This window comes from Dipodomys merriami, unplaced genomic scaffold, assembly GCF_024711535.1.
Source record: "Dipodomys merriami isolate MVZ:Mamm:240054 unplaced genomic scaffold, mDipMer1.0.p SCAF_33, whole genome shotgun sequence".
NCBI lineage: Eukaryota > Metazoa > Chordata > Mammalia > Rodentia > Heteromyidae > Dipodomys > Dipodomys merriami.
In genome coordinates this window covers 7,242,194-7,258,264 of record NW_027204826.1, presented here as the reverse complement: position 1 = coordinate 7,258,264, position 16,071 = coordinate 7,242,194, and the positions used below count along the sequence as shown (strand labels likewise).

At 43.0% G+C, this 16,071-nt stretch overlaps 1 protein-coding gene across 1 annotated transcript in view; it reads left to right on the top strand.

The window, feature by feature from the left end:
- Positions 1 to 16,071, top strand: part of Gabrg3 (gamma-aminobutyric acid type A receptor subunit gamma3) — a 338,270-nt gene that overhangs the window by 298,875 nt on the left and 23,324 nt on the right. Inside the window, exon 6 of the mRNA XM_070043065.1 lies at positions 12,992 to 13,129. Coding sequence (XP_069899166.1) covers positions 12,992 to 13,129 — 138 coding nt within the window. The remainder of the gene's footprint in view (positions 1 to 12,991; positions 13,130 to 16,071) is intronic.

The following is a 16,071-nucleotide window of genomic DNA, read 5'->3' as shown; positions in this document are numbered from 1 at the left end:
CCAGCCTGGGCAGGAATATCCATGAGGCCCTTATCTCCAATGAACCACCAGAAAACTGAAAGTACAGCTATGGCTCAAAGTAGTTGAGTGCTAGTCTTGAGCAAAAGAGCTCAGGGACAGCACCCAGGCCTGAGTTCAAACCCCAAGACCAGAAAAAGGAAGGAAGGAAGAAAAGAAGGAAGGAAGGAAGGAAGGAAGGAAGGAAGGAAGGAAGGAAGGAAGGAAGGAAGTTGCCACCTCTATAGGAGCTATAGTGAGGTTATGATACTGTTTTTGACTCACATTTAGCTCAGCTCCTACTGTGGATTATACAAGGGAAAGGCCAAGAATCCGGGGGTACATGGATAATAGGTGAAGATCTCCTCTCCCCTCCCCTGCTCCAAGGCAACAGAAGCAAAATGATTCCCCACATCTGGCCATCATGGATCCATTAACCTGCCTGCTTTGGAATTCAGTGGCTGCGTGGGCTCCTAGAAGGGGAAAGATGGCAGGATCCACTGGCCTCCTGGGTCTTAGGCACTCGCGGACTCCTACTGGATCCAGCTTGGAGATTCTGACCGGGGGCCCATGCTCATAGGCTGGCTGCTTAGGCTGGGGAAGCACTAAGGGACTAGTCTGTATGGGTATTTCCAGTCCTGGAGCAGCTGGACAGGTCACACACCAGACCTCTTTCACCTACAGTGGTGTCCAGTCCAGTGGGTATAGAAATGGCCTCAAGGCCCAAGGGTAACCATTCATGCCACACCCGTCCTCAGAGGTTTCCCCAGCCCCTTCCAACAGGGGAACTCGGTAGAATCCACCAATGCATGGGTTGGGGTGGGGGGTAATCAAGGTGGTGGAAAGTGGCCTGGATATGTTCTCTCTGCTTCCACCTTCCCAGCAGGCCTGAGTATGCATGGAGTCGGTGTGAGTGGAAGCTAGGAAGTTGAGGAACTGTGGTGATCAGAGATGGGACTGGGAGTCACCCACGAGCCGGGCGTACTGCTCAGATTCCTCCTGCATAGTGCACAGGCGTTGAGCGGGGTGGTAGGCAGAAAGAGTGCCTCTCAGTACGTGCTGTGCTGCTATGACCAAAACGCCGCAGACGAGGTCATGTGTAAGGAAAAGAAATGTGGTCTCTCAGAATTCTGGAGGATGGAGGTTCCCTTTGCATTCAGCATTTGGCAGGAGCCTTGCAAGCTATGGCATCCGCTGTTGGGAAGAAAAAGAGTAAGAAGATAAATAGTGGAACATGCAACCTAACCCCCCTCCCCATCCCCCCCCCCGCCATCTTTGTATCACTGTCACCAATCCATGACCCTCCTTCTTGACTTCCTGCTGGACCCCTTGACCCCTCACGGTTGTACTGGGGGCTGAGTGCTTTCTAGAGGATGCATTCAAGCTATAGCAGGTGTGTTTGGTTTTCAGATGCACCCCATAGGAAAGAGGCGTCGAAGTCACTGTTACTAAGTAGGTCATCAGCTAGTATTTGGGAGTTTCGACTTTTATCTTTGTGGAAACAGGGCATTTAGGGCCTGCAAGATTTCCCGTGGCTATCTGTTCAGTTTGACCAAATTCATCTCCATCTGGCCTCGCTGACAAACTCCTTAGATACACCTCTTGCTTGAGACAGACAACAGTTGTATGTAGTGATTTTTCTAAAGAGAGAGTCATGCAATTTGGGCAAAGAAAGATCTAGGGTTAGATATAGGCCACATGAAGTGGCTTGTATTTAAGATGCATAGCCAGGATTAGTTCCCTGGTACTTGCCCTGTATAATCTACACACACTTGTTTGTTCAGTTGGCTTGCTGGCTGGCTGGTTTTTGTGTGGTCCCAAGGCTTGAACTCAGGGCCTTGGGCCCTGATTCTTAAACTTTTCTTTGCGCCCAAGGCTAATGCTCTACACTCAAGCCACAGAATGACTTCTGGCTTTCTGGAGGTTACTTGAAGAGTCTCATGGACTTTCCTTCTTGGACTGACTTCAAACGGTGATCCTCAGATCTCAGCCTCCTAAGTAGCTAGGATTACAGGCATTGGCCACTAGTTCCTGGCAGGGCCTGGCACTTTTGCTTAGCTTAAGGTTGGCACTGTACCATGTGAGCCACAGCTCTATACATTGGGATGGAAAGACTTCTTAAGCATGACTGGCCTGTTGTGCTTACTGTGTTTGCTGGGTATGGCATAAGCCAGGCCCATGGATTTCTATGCTTGTGATGGATAGGGTCTCTAAAAGAGCTCACTTCACCCTGGTTGCTGTGTGATGATGCCTAACCAATCAGAAAACTTCAGCTTTTCAGCCAGAGGGATGCATCTGGTTTCTGGCCTTACCCAAGGTTTCCCAGGAAGCAGGTCTTTGTGGCTCCCACGGCCATGATTGATGGAACCCAGCAAAGGAGACAGAGGCAGAGCCTCTGTGACCTCTGTGACTCCCACCCTAGAACCTTCCCCTCTCAATCGCACACCTCCTCTCAGCCCCAACCCGGTGTGGATGAGCTGCGTGGGCCCACGCTGGATGCCGGGCACGTGGGGTGTAGACACACTCAGGCAATGTCTGTGTGGAAAACCAATGTAGATCGCAATGCCTCCCCCTGGAAAGAGGAAATGTGGCTGAATGGCACATAATAGGACATGGCTCCAGCATCATGAAGTTTATGGCCATCCATGCTGTTTATCTTCATTACAATTTAGGGAAAGGAAATGCAGGACCATTCAGTAATAGTACATTTGGGGGGGGGGCAGGTGACATACATTTTTGTCCAGCCGATTCTGTCCCTGATTGAAGTGGTCAAATTGGTTTAAATTTGATAGGACCACCCCCTACCCCCCGCCCCCGCGTGCGCACACACACACCACACACACACACACACACACACACACACACACACACACACACACACACACACGCAATCATCTGTCCTTGAAATTGTAACTCCATGCGAACGCTCATCAAGGCGGCTGAGGGATCCCACAGCTGGCTCACGGTTTCAGGAAATGCAAGCTCAATCTCATTATCAGATGGAGAAGCAATCAATGCCTGTGGCTCCTTTGGATCAGAGCTAGGGTGGCAATACAAATGTGTCTCTTAGGGAAGTTTCTGTGAGCTGAGCCTTGGGGAAAGGGGGCAGCTCTTTCTCCGAATGCCTCTGACAAAAGAACCAAATGGAAACGAATACAAGCTTATTTTCCAGAGGTAATTAATTTTTTTTTTTTGATGTAAGGCGAATGTATGCAAATGACCAACCACAGGAGGTGTGTCATGAAAACTGCCTGATCTGCGGTGTCCTTCTGATTGGCCCTTGCTTCCTGCGGCTAACAATGAGTGGATCCCCTTCTCAGGACCTTTGCCGACAGTGTTCCTCTTCATGGCGTGTGTCTTGTGCTCTGCTCCCTCGTGCCAGCCTTCCGCACCCACCCTCTTCACGCCTCATGGTATAGGGCTTCCAGCATTCTCTCTAGGAAGGCTTTGCTTCCAGCCCTATCCTTTCCAACAGATGCTTCCCATTTTAACACTTCCCACTTATCGGTGGGGACGAAAACGAACACCATTATTATGGAAAACAGCATGGAGATTCCCCGAAAAATTACACATTCAACTCCCCTCCACCTAAATGATCACCATAGAGGACAGCGTACAGAATCAGGTGCACACACGCATAAGCATTTGAGTAAAGTGTATGAAGGTGCATGAAAGGGAGGGTTACAATGGCATAACTCTTTCAAATAACCAACCTGTCAAAGCAGGCAAAACAATACAATAAATAACAAAATAAAATTTAAAAAATAACAAAATAAACACCAGGAAGCTGCAACATGTGTTGTCCAGAGTGGGTGAGGTCAAGGGGAGGGAAGCAGAATCATGGAGCCAGGGAGGATGGGAGAATACAATCATAACAGTCAATGTGTGCTTGTGAAAATGGAACCAAGTAAATTGAGGAGAAGGTGGGTTGGGAGAGATGAGATGGGGAGAATGATGAATAGGGGGACATTGCTTAAGATGCATTGCCTGATTTAGGAAATGGTAAGCCCTCTGTACAGCACCTTATTATTATTCTTATTATATTTTTAAAAATAAAAAGGTGCATTATACTCATAAATTGACACGTTGAATTGAAACTTCATTGTACAACTCCTTAAAGATCATAATAAAAAAATAAGTTAGGAAAAAAAAAAGATGAATGAGTGTATGATCTAGCATCTGTCTAGTAGCATCTGTCCAAAGAAAGAAAGTACGAGGAGACTCCACCATTCCTGTGTGTATCCCAACAACAGCCACAAGAGCTAAGATTTGGAATCCAGCTAAGTATCCATAAATGAATTCATAAAGGAAATCATATATAATTTTGATTTTTTTTTCTTTTTCTCTTTTTTTATGGTGCCAATCCTGGAGGCTTGAACTCAGGGCCTGGGCACTATCCCTGAAAATTTTTTTTTTTTACTCAAGGCTAGTGCTCTACCATTTGAGCCACAGTTTTACTTCTGGTTTTTTTGTGGTTAATTTGTAGATAGGAGTCTCATGGACTTTCCTGCCCAGGCTGGCCTCGGAACAGTGTTCCTCAGGTCTCAGCCTCCTGAGTCGCTGGTGCCCGGCCAGTTTTCACTTTTGCAGCCACACGGATGAATATGAAGGACAACTGAAGTGAATTAAGTCAGATGTAGAATGACAGCGGCTATGACCTCCCTCTAATGGGGAAGGTTAATAAGTTGATCCTGTCTGTGGTAGAGAGAAGAAAGTGTTCCTATGGCTTGCAGAGGATGTGAGGGGAGAAGAGGTGGAGAAAGAAAGGAGAAAGAAGAAAAGGGGGAAATCTGAGGTGCCCAAAACATGCCAAGGGCCATGATGTCGCTGCCAAAACATGACAAACACCAGGATGTCACTGCCTCACTCACATAAGAAGGAAACAGGAATAAACACCACCAGAACTTAAGAAAGTCTGTGGTGTCATTATTTCCAGATGACACCCTATTATATCTTGAACAAATAATGTACATGACTGAAATAACAAGGATTAATCAGAGTTTTGAAGTGGGCTTGGTAGAAAATAAAAATGTGTTCACAGCTTCCATTTGTGTTACTAATGTCTGTGAAAACATGTTAAGTGAATAACACTGCTTAACCCTAAAAATATGGATGGCACACTTAGATACTTTTAGCACATTTTTTATATTAAGGATATTATATATATATATATGTATAGATGTATAAATCCCTGTGTGTAAATCTGTGTGTGTGTGTATATATATATATATGTATATATATATATATATCCTTTATATATGTGTGTATAGGTTTATATGAGTCTCTCTCTGTGTGTGTGTATATATATATATATATACATATACCTATATACACACAAGTGTGTATATTTTTATGTGTATGTTTTGTGTGTGTCTCTGTTAAATCAGCAGTAGAGGTTATCAAGCTCTTTGATCACTCTGTTATCAAAGCTACTTGGAAGGCAGAGATCAGGAGATTGTGGTTCAAATCCAGCCTAAGCAAATCAAGTCCATGAGACTCTATCTCAGCCAATGGCTGCAGGCAGTGACATACATTCATCATCCAGGTGACATGGAACTGAAAGATCATAATCCAGGTTGGCCTAGGCATCAAGAGAGACCCTGTCTTGCAAGCAACCAAACCCAAAAGGGCTACTGGAGTGGATCAAGTGGTACAGTGCCTGCCTAGCAAATGGGAAGTCTTAAATTCAAACCCCAGTACCACTAAAATCAATAAACCCATTGACAGAGTAAGAATCTGCCACGTAAGATGTAAGAACAGACTCCACGACATCCAGTAGATGCTACAGTGTCCTTCCTCTGGATCCTTCCAGTGGCAAATCTGTTAGTGATGCTCTTCCCTGAGTATCGGTGTGGCATTTGCATTGGAAAATTAACATTTTCCCCCTAGCTTCAGGAAAATTATGACGATACATGAACATGGACAAGAAAATCCTCCATTTACTAAAGCAGACTTTGCTTTTCTTGCCTAAAACAAAAATAAATTTGGACAGCCTTCTATGGCATCTTTTAAAATCAATGTGATCTCTTGCCAGTAAATGTTTCTCAAAGTAGGTCAGATGCAACTGACAAGGAGCTGCTATTTAACTCTCCCCATGCATAACAAATAGCACTCTTCCCAGTGTTGAATATAATTCTCCTCTAAAAGGCTGCAGCCTCTTGACGTTTTTGCAGGCTGAAAGAGGATAGAATCTTAGGGGGACGCTGGAGGCTGCCCCCGGAGGGACAATCAGGGCAACTGAGGCAGAGCTGATGCTCAGTGAACATCTTCATTTCCCCTGTAAGGAGCAAAGACTGGGAATCACGCAAGGGGTTCTCCTGAAAGAGATGATGGAAGGAACTTTTCAATGTAGCGTCTTTTAAACTGTATTTTCATTATCTGTATGAGGTGGTACAAAGGGGCTACCATTCAATGTGTCTGTTGAGGGGTACCATGCATCTTGATCAATGTCACCCCACCCATCATTTGCCACCATCTTTCCCAACCCTCCGCCCCATTCCTTCAGTTTTCTTGGTTCCATGTCCATATGTGCATATTGAATATCATGACTTCATTCTCCTGCTCTTTCTCCCTCCTCTCCTGTTACCTCGCTTTTCCGACACCTCAAATTCCAGAGTGAACTCAGGGCCTGGGCACTACCTCTGAGATTTTTTTGCTCAAAGTTAGCACTGTACCCCTACAGCTCCACTTCTAGTTTTTGGGCAACTGGAGATAGTATGGAGGACTTTCCTGACAAGGCTGCTTTGAAGTGAGATTCTTAGATCTCAGCCTCTTGAATAGCTAGGATTACAGATGTGAGCCACCATTGCCTGGCTTGAAGTGATTTTAATTTAATGTCATCTATCCGCATCCATTTGTTAGTGGTGTGTCTACTTAAAAATAAAAGTTCTACTCTGTCATTTAGCTTGCAGTTCTACTTTGTGTGTGTGTGTGTGTGTGTGTGTGTGTGTGTGTGTGTGTGTGTGTGTGTGTGTCTGTGTGTCTGTGTGTCTGTGTGTCTGTGTCTATATGGTATGGTATTCTGGGACTAAGACTTAAAACCAGGACCAGCCTTAAATTTTTAACTCAAGGTTAGTGTTCTACTACTTGAGCCACAGCTCCATTTCTGCCTTTTTTTTCTGATTAATTGGAGAGAAGAGTCTCACAAACTTTCCTGCCTGGGTTGGCTTTGAACTCCAATAATCTGATCTTAGTCTGAGTAGTTAGGATTACCAGAGTGAGCCACCAGCACCCAACGCAGCCATACTTAAAGGAGGGGTAAATGCTTAATTCTTTCCCTTTATTTATCAAATTTCAGTGGCACCTGTTGGTGCACCTTCCAGATCCTTCTCTTCTTGACACTGAGCTCAGTGTTCTTTATCTAACCAGTCTGTGATCCATTGTTTACTTCTTCCTTTGCTAACTGCTCATAACTTTCAATTACTTCTTTTTTGTACTGAACTTCGTATCTTTTTTCTCACATTTAAGACTCATAGGTCAGTGTTATTGGCCTTTTATCCGTGCTAAGTATTTTCCCTCAATTATTATTTATCCTTTTTAATTTACTTGTTGGGTATATTTTGATGCATTACTTTTATACATATAAAAGTTCCTTTGTTAGGCTCAGTGGTAGAGCGCTTGCCTTGCATTCCTGAGGCCCTGGGTTCGATTCCTCAGCACCACATAAGCAAAAAGAAAAAAAAGCCGGAAGTGGTGCTGTGGCTCAAGTGGTAGAGCGCTAGCCTTGAGCTGAAGAGCTGAGGGACAGCGCCCAGGCCCAGAGTTCAGGCCCCACAACTGGACCCAAAAAAAAAAAAATGTTCCTTTGTTACTTCATTCCTTTGTTCCTTTTTTATCTTCCTTCTTTTCTTTCTTCCTCTTTCTTCTTTTCTTCCTTCTCCTCCTCTTCTTCCTCTTCCTCCTCTTCTCCTCTACCTCCTTCTTATCTACCTCTTCTTCTCTTCCTTCTCTTCCTTCTTCTTCTCCTTCTCTTCCTTCTCCTCCTACTTCTCCTCCTCCTTCTCTTTTTCTGTGGCACTAGGGTTTGAATTCAGGGCTTTGTGTTTGCCAGGCAATCACTCTAACACTTAAATGTATGCTTCTCTTGTAGCTTAGATGCTCCCACATACCTGGACTGACAGGTACACTTTACACAACCAGTTACAGATTGAGTTGAGGCACTTCCTTACTTCTGCATCCTGATTGGCTGGGATTACAAGTATGAATTAGTTTTGGCTCACATGACAATGGGGAGGAGGGGCGGGCTCATGCCTACAATCCTAACTACTTGGGAGGCTAAGATCTGAGGATCAAGGTTCAAAGCCAGCCTGGAAATAAAGTCCATGAGACTCTTATCTCCAACTAACTACCAGAAAACCCCAAGTGGCGTTATAACTCAAAGTGAAAGAGTACTAGCCTTGAGCAGAAAAAGCTCAGGGATGCACACCCAGGTACTAAGTTCAGTCCCCACAACTGACCAAAAAAATAAGCTAAAAACAAAAACAAGTTTTTGGCTTTTAAGAATTCTATTTACCTACCTATTTATCTCCCATCTATCACTCATCGGTGCCATTCATTTCAGCAGTATTCACTAAATTTTAGTTTTCATTTCACTGCAAATGTTACCAAACTTTTCACCGCGGTCTGGGGATGTATTTCCATTGGGTTATATTCATGAAATCTCTACTCTTGTGTTCCTGCATAAATCCTGTTAATTCTTAATGTATTGAAAACACCTTGCTGGTAGATCCTATTAATTAACATTGGATGTGAAGTTTTATGCCAACATTTGCAAGTGAGATTGCTCTCCTGTGCATTCCTTGTCGGCTTAGGCATCTTAGTTATGTTCACTATGTAAAAATATAATCAGGTAGCCTCCTTCACTTTCCACTCTCTGGACGGATTGAAACACCACTGACAGGATCCAATTATCAAGGTTTGGAACAATTCCCTGCCTGCCTACCTGGGCCTGGTGCTTTTTCGCATGCGCTCCCTTTGAAACCACCTTCTGTTTCTTTCTTCTTTAAGATCTAAGTTGTTCTGAAAGACAAGTCAGAAGAAACATAAACAAGATTTATCAGGTTTCCTAAATAATCTATGGGTATGGTTAAGATCATGACTTTCCAGGGGTACTTTACTGGATTAACAAAATATATTATCTCTAAGTCATTGTACAAAGGAGTTGCCATTTAACAAAGTAGCTTATGTAACACAATGCACCTCGATCAAGGCACACCTCAACCCCCTCTCCCATCCCTCTCAAACCATCCTTTCTATCCCTTTTCTTCATTTTGTAGGATATACATTGAGTTCTTTGTCAAAAAAATGATTGTCATTATATGGTAATACACAGAGGGGTTACAGTTACAAAAGTCTGGTAGAGAGAACATTTCTTTTTGGACAGTGTCACACCTTTCCTTCGCTCTGTCCCAGTACAATGAATTCTTGACTTCATTCTCCCCTTTCTTCTTTTCATCCCTCTATCTTTCTCCCCTGGACCTTACCCCAACCCTTTCAAGCACCCATTTCCTGATGTTTGTTTTGCTGAACTATGATTTTTGCGTTCCTAAGGAATTATACTGTTTGAGATCTCCCTTGGATCTACCATATTTCAGTTAATATATTGGTGTACCTTTGCATACCACCCAATGTATTTACTTATATGTTTATAAACTTATTTACTTATATGTTTATAAAACACATACGGGGGAAAACTGGCAACTTTGTCTCTCTGGGCTTGATGTATTTCACTTAACATATTTTCCCAGGTTCCTTTCATGTCTTTGCAAGTGATACAATATCATTCTTTCTAATGGATGAATAAAATTCCATTGTGTATGCATATCTCATTTTATTGATCCATTCATCCATTGAGGGGCATCTGGATTGATTCCATACTTGGGCTGGGGTAAATAGTACTGCAGTGGACATGGTTGTATTGTTGGCTTTACTGTATCCTTGTCAGTAATCATTTGGATAAATGCTCAGGAGTGGAATTGCTAAATCATACAGTAGTACTATGTTTCTGAGAAACCTCCATATTGCTTTCCAAAATGGTTGAACAAGTTTACATTCCCACCAAGAGTGTATTAGGGTTCAAGACTAGTGCTCTACCATACCTCCACTTCCAAATTTTTGGTGCTTAATTTGAGGTAAGAATGTTAAGGGAAATGAACCCCAAGATAAGGACACAAGTGGCTTTTTCTTTCTTGCTTCTAATGTATTTATAAGGTACCACATGATTTTTGTTGCTTTGTATGTCCCTCCCCCACAGTATAACCCCTGTTTTCACTGTATTTGATATTGGTATGATTTGGGGAGGGGAAGGGAAAAAATGTTTAAACAGGGATATAGGTTGACCCATTGCAACAATGAGATGTACAAGACTCTATGTCGAAAAATGAACTTTACAATTTAGGTGGGGGGATGGGAGTTGGGGGGGAGTGTAGTTGTGGAGATGGGTGAAACAGTGCTTGATAAGAAATGTACTCATTACCTTGCTCATGTAACTGTAACCCTTCCTCTGTACATCATTCTCACAATAAAAAATTTATTTAAAAAAATCACCTTATGGACTTTTCTGCCTGGGCTGGCTTCCAACTATGATTTTCAGATCTCAGCCTCCTGAATAGCTAGGATTACAAACATGAGTCATTGTTGTCCAGCTTCGAAAATGCTTTCTGACTATGGGCTTCTTTGTGGTAGGAGCCAGGGAATGCACCTGAAGAGCAGGTACTGCTGCCACAGATGCCTCTAAGAGCCAATTTCAGCTCAGCCACCACATTGTGGGGACAGACAGAAAGTGGGAGAAACTAGCATGTCCTTTGCTATGATAAACTGTAGTGACAGAGAAGCTGAGATCTGAGGATAATGGTTCAAATCCAGACAAGATAGACAAATTCAAGAGACTCTTATTACCACTTGACTTGTAAAAAGCTGGAAGTGGAGGTGTGACTCAAACAGTAGAGCACAAGCATTGTTCCTCAATGCTGACCATAATTTCAGAGAGCAATACACAATCATGAAACAAGAGACATTCATGTGCTGTATTTCAGTCTCTGAACAACAGACTTCAGTCCACAATGTTAAACAGAAAAGAGAGACATAATCCATAAAGCAGATTGTCTTTAAGACAAATTGATGCAAATGGCTAATCATCAATGTTACTAATTAGCACTTTATTAATGTTGCTTAAGTGTATATACATCCATATGTCTCAAAATTATGAATGCATTTCTTCCCTCCAGAGTTATGACTTCAGCATCTTCATGAATTGGTATAGAGTTAATAATGCCAATGCTGTTAAAGTACTGGGTGACAGTCTGGGACCTAGAACTAGTCTTGGAAGTGAAGCATGCCCTGTGGGGCAGACTCCCTGCAGAGGTTAGAGATAGGATCTTTTTTTTTCTTTTTATTTTTTTATTTATTATTGTGAAAATACTGTACAGAGGGGTTTCAATTACATGGGCAAGATAATGAGTACATTTCTTATAAAGCACTGTAGCCTCCTCCTTTGTTTCCCCTTCCCATCCCTTCCCATTCTCCTCCCCAATCCTCCCCGCCCCCCCCCCCCCCACCAAAGTTGTAAAGTTTGTTTTCGATCTAATGACTTGTACTTCTCATTGTTGTAATGGGTCCACTTGTATCCCTATAAAAAAAATAAAGAGATAGGATCTTACAGAGAGCAAATACACTAGATCAGTCTTTTGACCAGGTCAGAGAGCCCTAGCACAGAGCGAGTAGTGTTTTCCAAGAATAATTCTGGAGTATCCAGGAATAGAAATGGAGTCAGGGAAGTAGATATTTGACCACTATGTGGCTCAAGCTCAGGGGGCCACTAATCCTCAGGAACAGCCCTAGGACGACAGGACAGAACAACTGCTCATGATGTCCCAGCTCTAGTCAGGTCACCAATACTAGCCCTCAGGCAGGGAAAGCACCAAGATTTTGCTTCCTAAAGTAATTCCTGAGAACTGATCTGAAAGAGTTCCAAATATGCTCATGGACGCTAGAGACTGACATCAAACTTGAGCTAGTTTTCTGTTGACGTTACAAAACAATGGAGGCTGGTCATTCACCAAGGAATCTGTTCAACTCCTAGTTCTGGGGGAATCAAGAGCATTCTTTTTCATTTGTTTGGCTCTGGTTTCTGGTTCCAGGATGCTTCTGGTCACGGTGGAAAATCAAGACAGAGGGAATGGGAGCAGAATAAATATGTATGAGAGGGAGATGTGGGTGAGAGGGAGAGGGAGAGAGAGAGGATGATCCCCTGGATAGCACTCTACTTTGTAGTAACTAATTAGTCCCTGGAGAATGAATTCACTATCATATGATAGGATCCAGTCTTAAGAAAATTAACCACGATCTCAATAAAGACATTACTGTTATCAGTGGTTGCCCCCATGACTTCCGTGAGGCTCTGCTGGGGACGAGGCTCCCCTCATGTGCAATCTGTAGGGTCTAATCATTTGTCAATCACAGCAGATACAAAGTATCAGTGAGCCCTTGGATCCTGCAGTGATTATCTTATTAAACTCATCATTCCTGAGATGGTCATGCATTCAGTTCTGTGGGGGGGGGTACAGAGGGAGGGTAAAATGAGTGTGGAAGAATTGACTTGATTTGTATGGAAAGTATTCTGTGGAGGTGGGGGGTGGGGAGAGTATCCACTGACACCCTGACAAACACCTATACTCTTGGAAGGATGATGGAAGCTAGCTCTTCAACGTTAAAGCGTAGAGACAATGGTCTCTCTATTCACACATCCTAGGTTCCATGCACAGGCTTGTAAGTGAGCAAGGAAGGCCTTGCTGATGGTGAAGGTTGGTGCAGGCCTTGATGGCATCTGTCCTTTCTCTGTGCCTCTACAGGCAAAGTGGGAGAACACATGTGGCCTAACACTGTAACTCCTAATAACTAGCCAGACTTCAGGGGTTTTTTTTTAGTTTTTTTTTGAATGATTTATAAAAACCTGTACTTCTGAGCATTAATATTTGCTTCTTCTTCATGTTTTTAGATGGCTATCCCAAAGAAGAAATGATTTATAGGTGGAGAAAAAATTCAGTGGAGGCCGCGGATCAGAAATCATGGCGGCTTTACCAGTTTGACTTCATGGGCCTCAGAAACACCACAGAGATTGTGACAACATCAGCAGGTAGGGGGAACTTTGAGGGGTACAGCCCAGAGCGGAAGGATGTTTGAGCTTCCCCACCTAAGCCTAAGGAGAAGTATCTATTTGTCTGTCTGTCTATCTATCTATCAAGAAATATTTTTTAAATGTGTTGGTTGGAATAAGAGATGGGTAATTAGAATTGATTTGTATTTTTCAATCAAATTTATGGTTGTATTATGACTAGCAACCTAGCTGGGATTACTGACCATATTTTGATATGTTTATATGTTTACTACTGGTGAGAGTTATGTAACTTTCCCTATGCAAATTAAGAGCCAAATATTACTGAGAATTCACAAAAGGAGCTAGTGTGAAATGTCTTTTGAATTTTAATTTCCTAGAATCTTCCTTTTGTAATTCTAAACTTTATCTTAAATTTTGAATTTCTTTTCCAGTAGACTACACATGATCCAAATAATTACCTACTAATTATATTTCTGTTAGATGATCATTTGTGCATAATAAAGCATGCAACTAGATGAAAAGCAAAACTTTTCCAATTAATATATTTGAATATCTTAAAAAAAATTTTTTTGCTTTGTCTTCATGTGCTTCTTTTTGTTTGCAGTATTTACTTATTCTGAGGCCCACTGTATTTTAACTGATTTTCTTCTAGTAGGGTGTGGGGTCAGATGGTGTTTCAAGCCAGGATTTGTACAGCTCTTACTCTTTGTTAGTATGAATATCATTGACTCCTTACAGCTTATAATAATAACTTGAGTAGGACAACAGTTGTTGTGTTTTTTTTGGGGTCCGGTCATGGGGCCTGAACTCTGGGACCGGGCTGTCCCTCAGCTCTTCAGCTCAAGGCTAGCGCTCTACCACTTGAGCCACAGCGCCACTTCCAGCTTTTTTTGTTTTTGCTTATGTGTGCTGGGGAATTGACCCCAGGGCCTCATGCATGCAAGGCAAGCGCTCTACCACTGAGCCTCCTTCCTGTTAGGTTTTTAAAAAGAGGTAGCCGAGTAAGAACAGCACCAGCACGCACGTGGTATTCAGGTAAGGGGTAGGTTTATTCAGTAGACCTGCTGGGACAAGGCAAGGTTGGCACTCCACGTGGCTTGGAAAGGCCTGGGAATGAGAGAGAGCTGGGAAGAGAGGAAAGAGAGAGAAAAGAGCCAGAAAAGAGCAGAGAGAGGGGTAAGAACAGTAGCACTCACGTGGTATTCAGGTAAGGGGTAGACCTGCTGGGACCAGGCAAGGTTGGCACTCCACGTGGCTGGGAAAGAGAGAGAGCAAGAGAGCAAGAAAAGAGCAGCAAGAGCTAGAAATGAACAGAGAGAGAAAAAAGAGGGAGAGTCTGGGCCTGGGCTAGCCCTTATGTAGGGTATGGGTGGGGTAAGGTGTGGCCACATCAAATTCAGATGTGACCTCTTCCAGGTGTCCCAGTTGCCTAGGTAACGCAGGTACTGGGTGGAGACTTTGCTGCGAGGAGGGTGGAGTCTGCTCGCCATCCAGGAGCGGACCTTACACTTCCCAGCCCCAGGACATCAGTTTTTATAGTTAATTTTAATAGTGCTTAATTGCAAAATTGTATGAGAAAGACATTTGCACATCAAGAAGAGCCCCAAGCCAGGCACTGGTGGCTCACATCTGTAATCCTAGCTACTCAGGAGGCTGAGATCTGAAGATCACAGTTTGAAGCCAGCCTGGGTAGGAAATTCTGTGAGACTCTTATTTCTAATTTAACCAGCAAAAAGAAAGCTGAAGGTGGAGATGTGGCTTAAGTGTTAGTGCACCAGCATTGAACAAAAAAGTAAAGGGCCAGCACCCAGGCCCAAGTACTGGCACCAGACACCAGGAAGGAGAGGCCAGGAAAAGCTACATTAAAAAGAAAAAAGGTGGATTTCCTCTGAGTTTGTCAGTGGCAAAACTGAGAACTTGGATCTGTGTTTAAATATTAAACAGTAATAGGATGAGGAGAATGGAGTATTGGAACTTATTTAAATGAACTCACAGAGGGAAAGATCTTCACAATTCAGACCCACCTGCATTAATAACACTATTTCTCTCTCTGAGAGGTTGGAAAGTACCATTAGTGTTTTAGGATGTAAGGCTGCCGGAAGGGCTGTTCCAGTATTAATGTGCCAAGAGCAGGAGCCTCATTTCTCTTCCCAGGATTCTCCAAAAGCAAATGGCAAGCAAGGAAAACCTAGCTCAGGAAAGTAGCCAACAGAGGGAATTATGGAACTGGGGATTAGGGAATTCTGCTGGTTGCTATTGTGGCCCATAAAGAAATCCTAACGAATCTAAGATCTTACTGTCTAAACGTCTGACAAACATAAATTTCTATACCTATCTGTCCATTTGTGTAATTACCCAAACCTAGCTTTTGGGTTTGTTGTTTTTGTTTTTGTTTGTTGGTTGTGGGTGGGGCTTAAACTCAGGGCCTGGCAATGTCCCTGAGTCTCTTTGTACTTAAGGCTAGTGCTCTACCACTTGAGCCACAGCACCACTTCTGGAAAACCTACCTTTTGTATGATTATATTTGATGATAAATGTACTCATTACCTTGCCCATGTAATTGTAATCCCTCTGTATGGTATTTTCACAATAAAAAAAGAAGAAAAATAGCCAGTTTATATTTTCACAAAGTAATCTGTTTGGGTGCCCATACTGAGGCTTGAACTCAGGGCCACAGGTTCCTGATCAACTTTCTGGCTCAACACAGGTATTCTACTATTTGAGTCATGCTTCCAGGCTAACATATTGCTAATTAATTGGAAAATGAGTCTCAGGGAATTTTCTGCCTTGAACTGACTTCAAACTGCAATCCTCCAGGTCTGAGCCTCCCCATTAGGTATGAGCCTTGAGTGTTCCACAAATGAATCTATGTACTGCTATCCATCAATGAGCCTTTAAACACTGCACAACTCTATTAAGGATAGCTGTCAATTGTTGGCTGTATGTAAACTAATAAATTG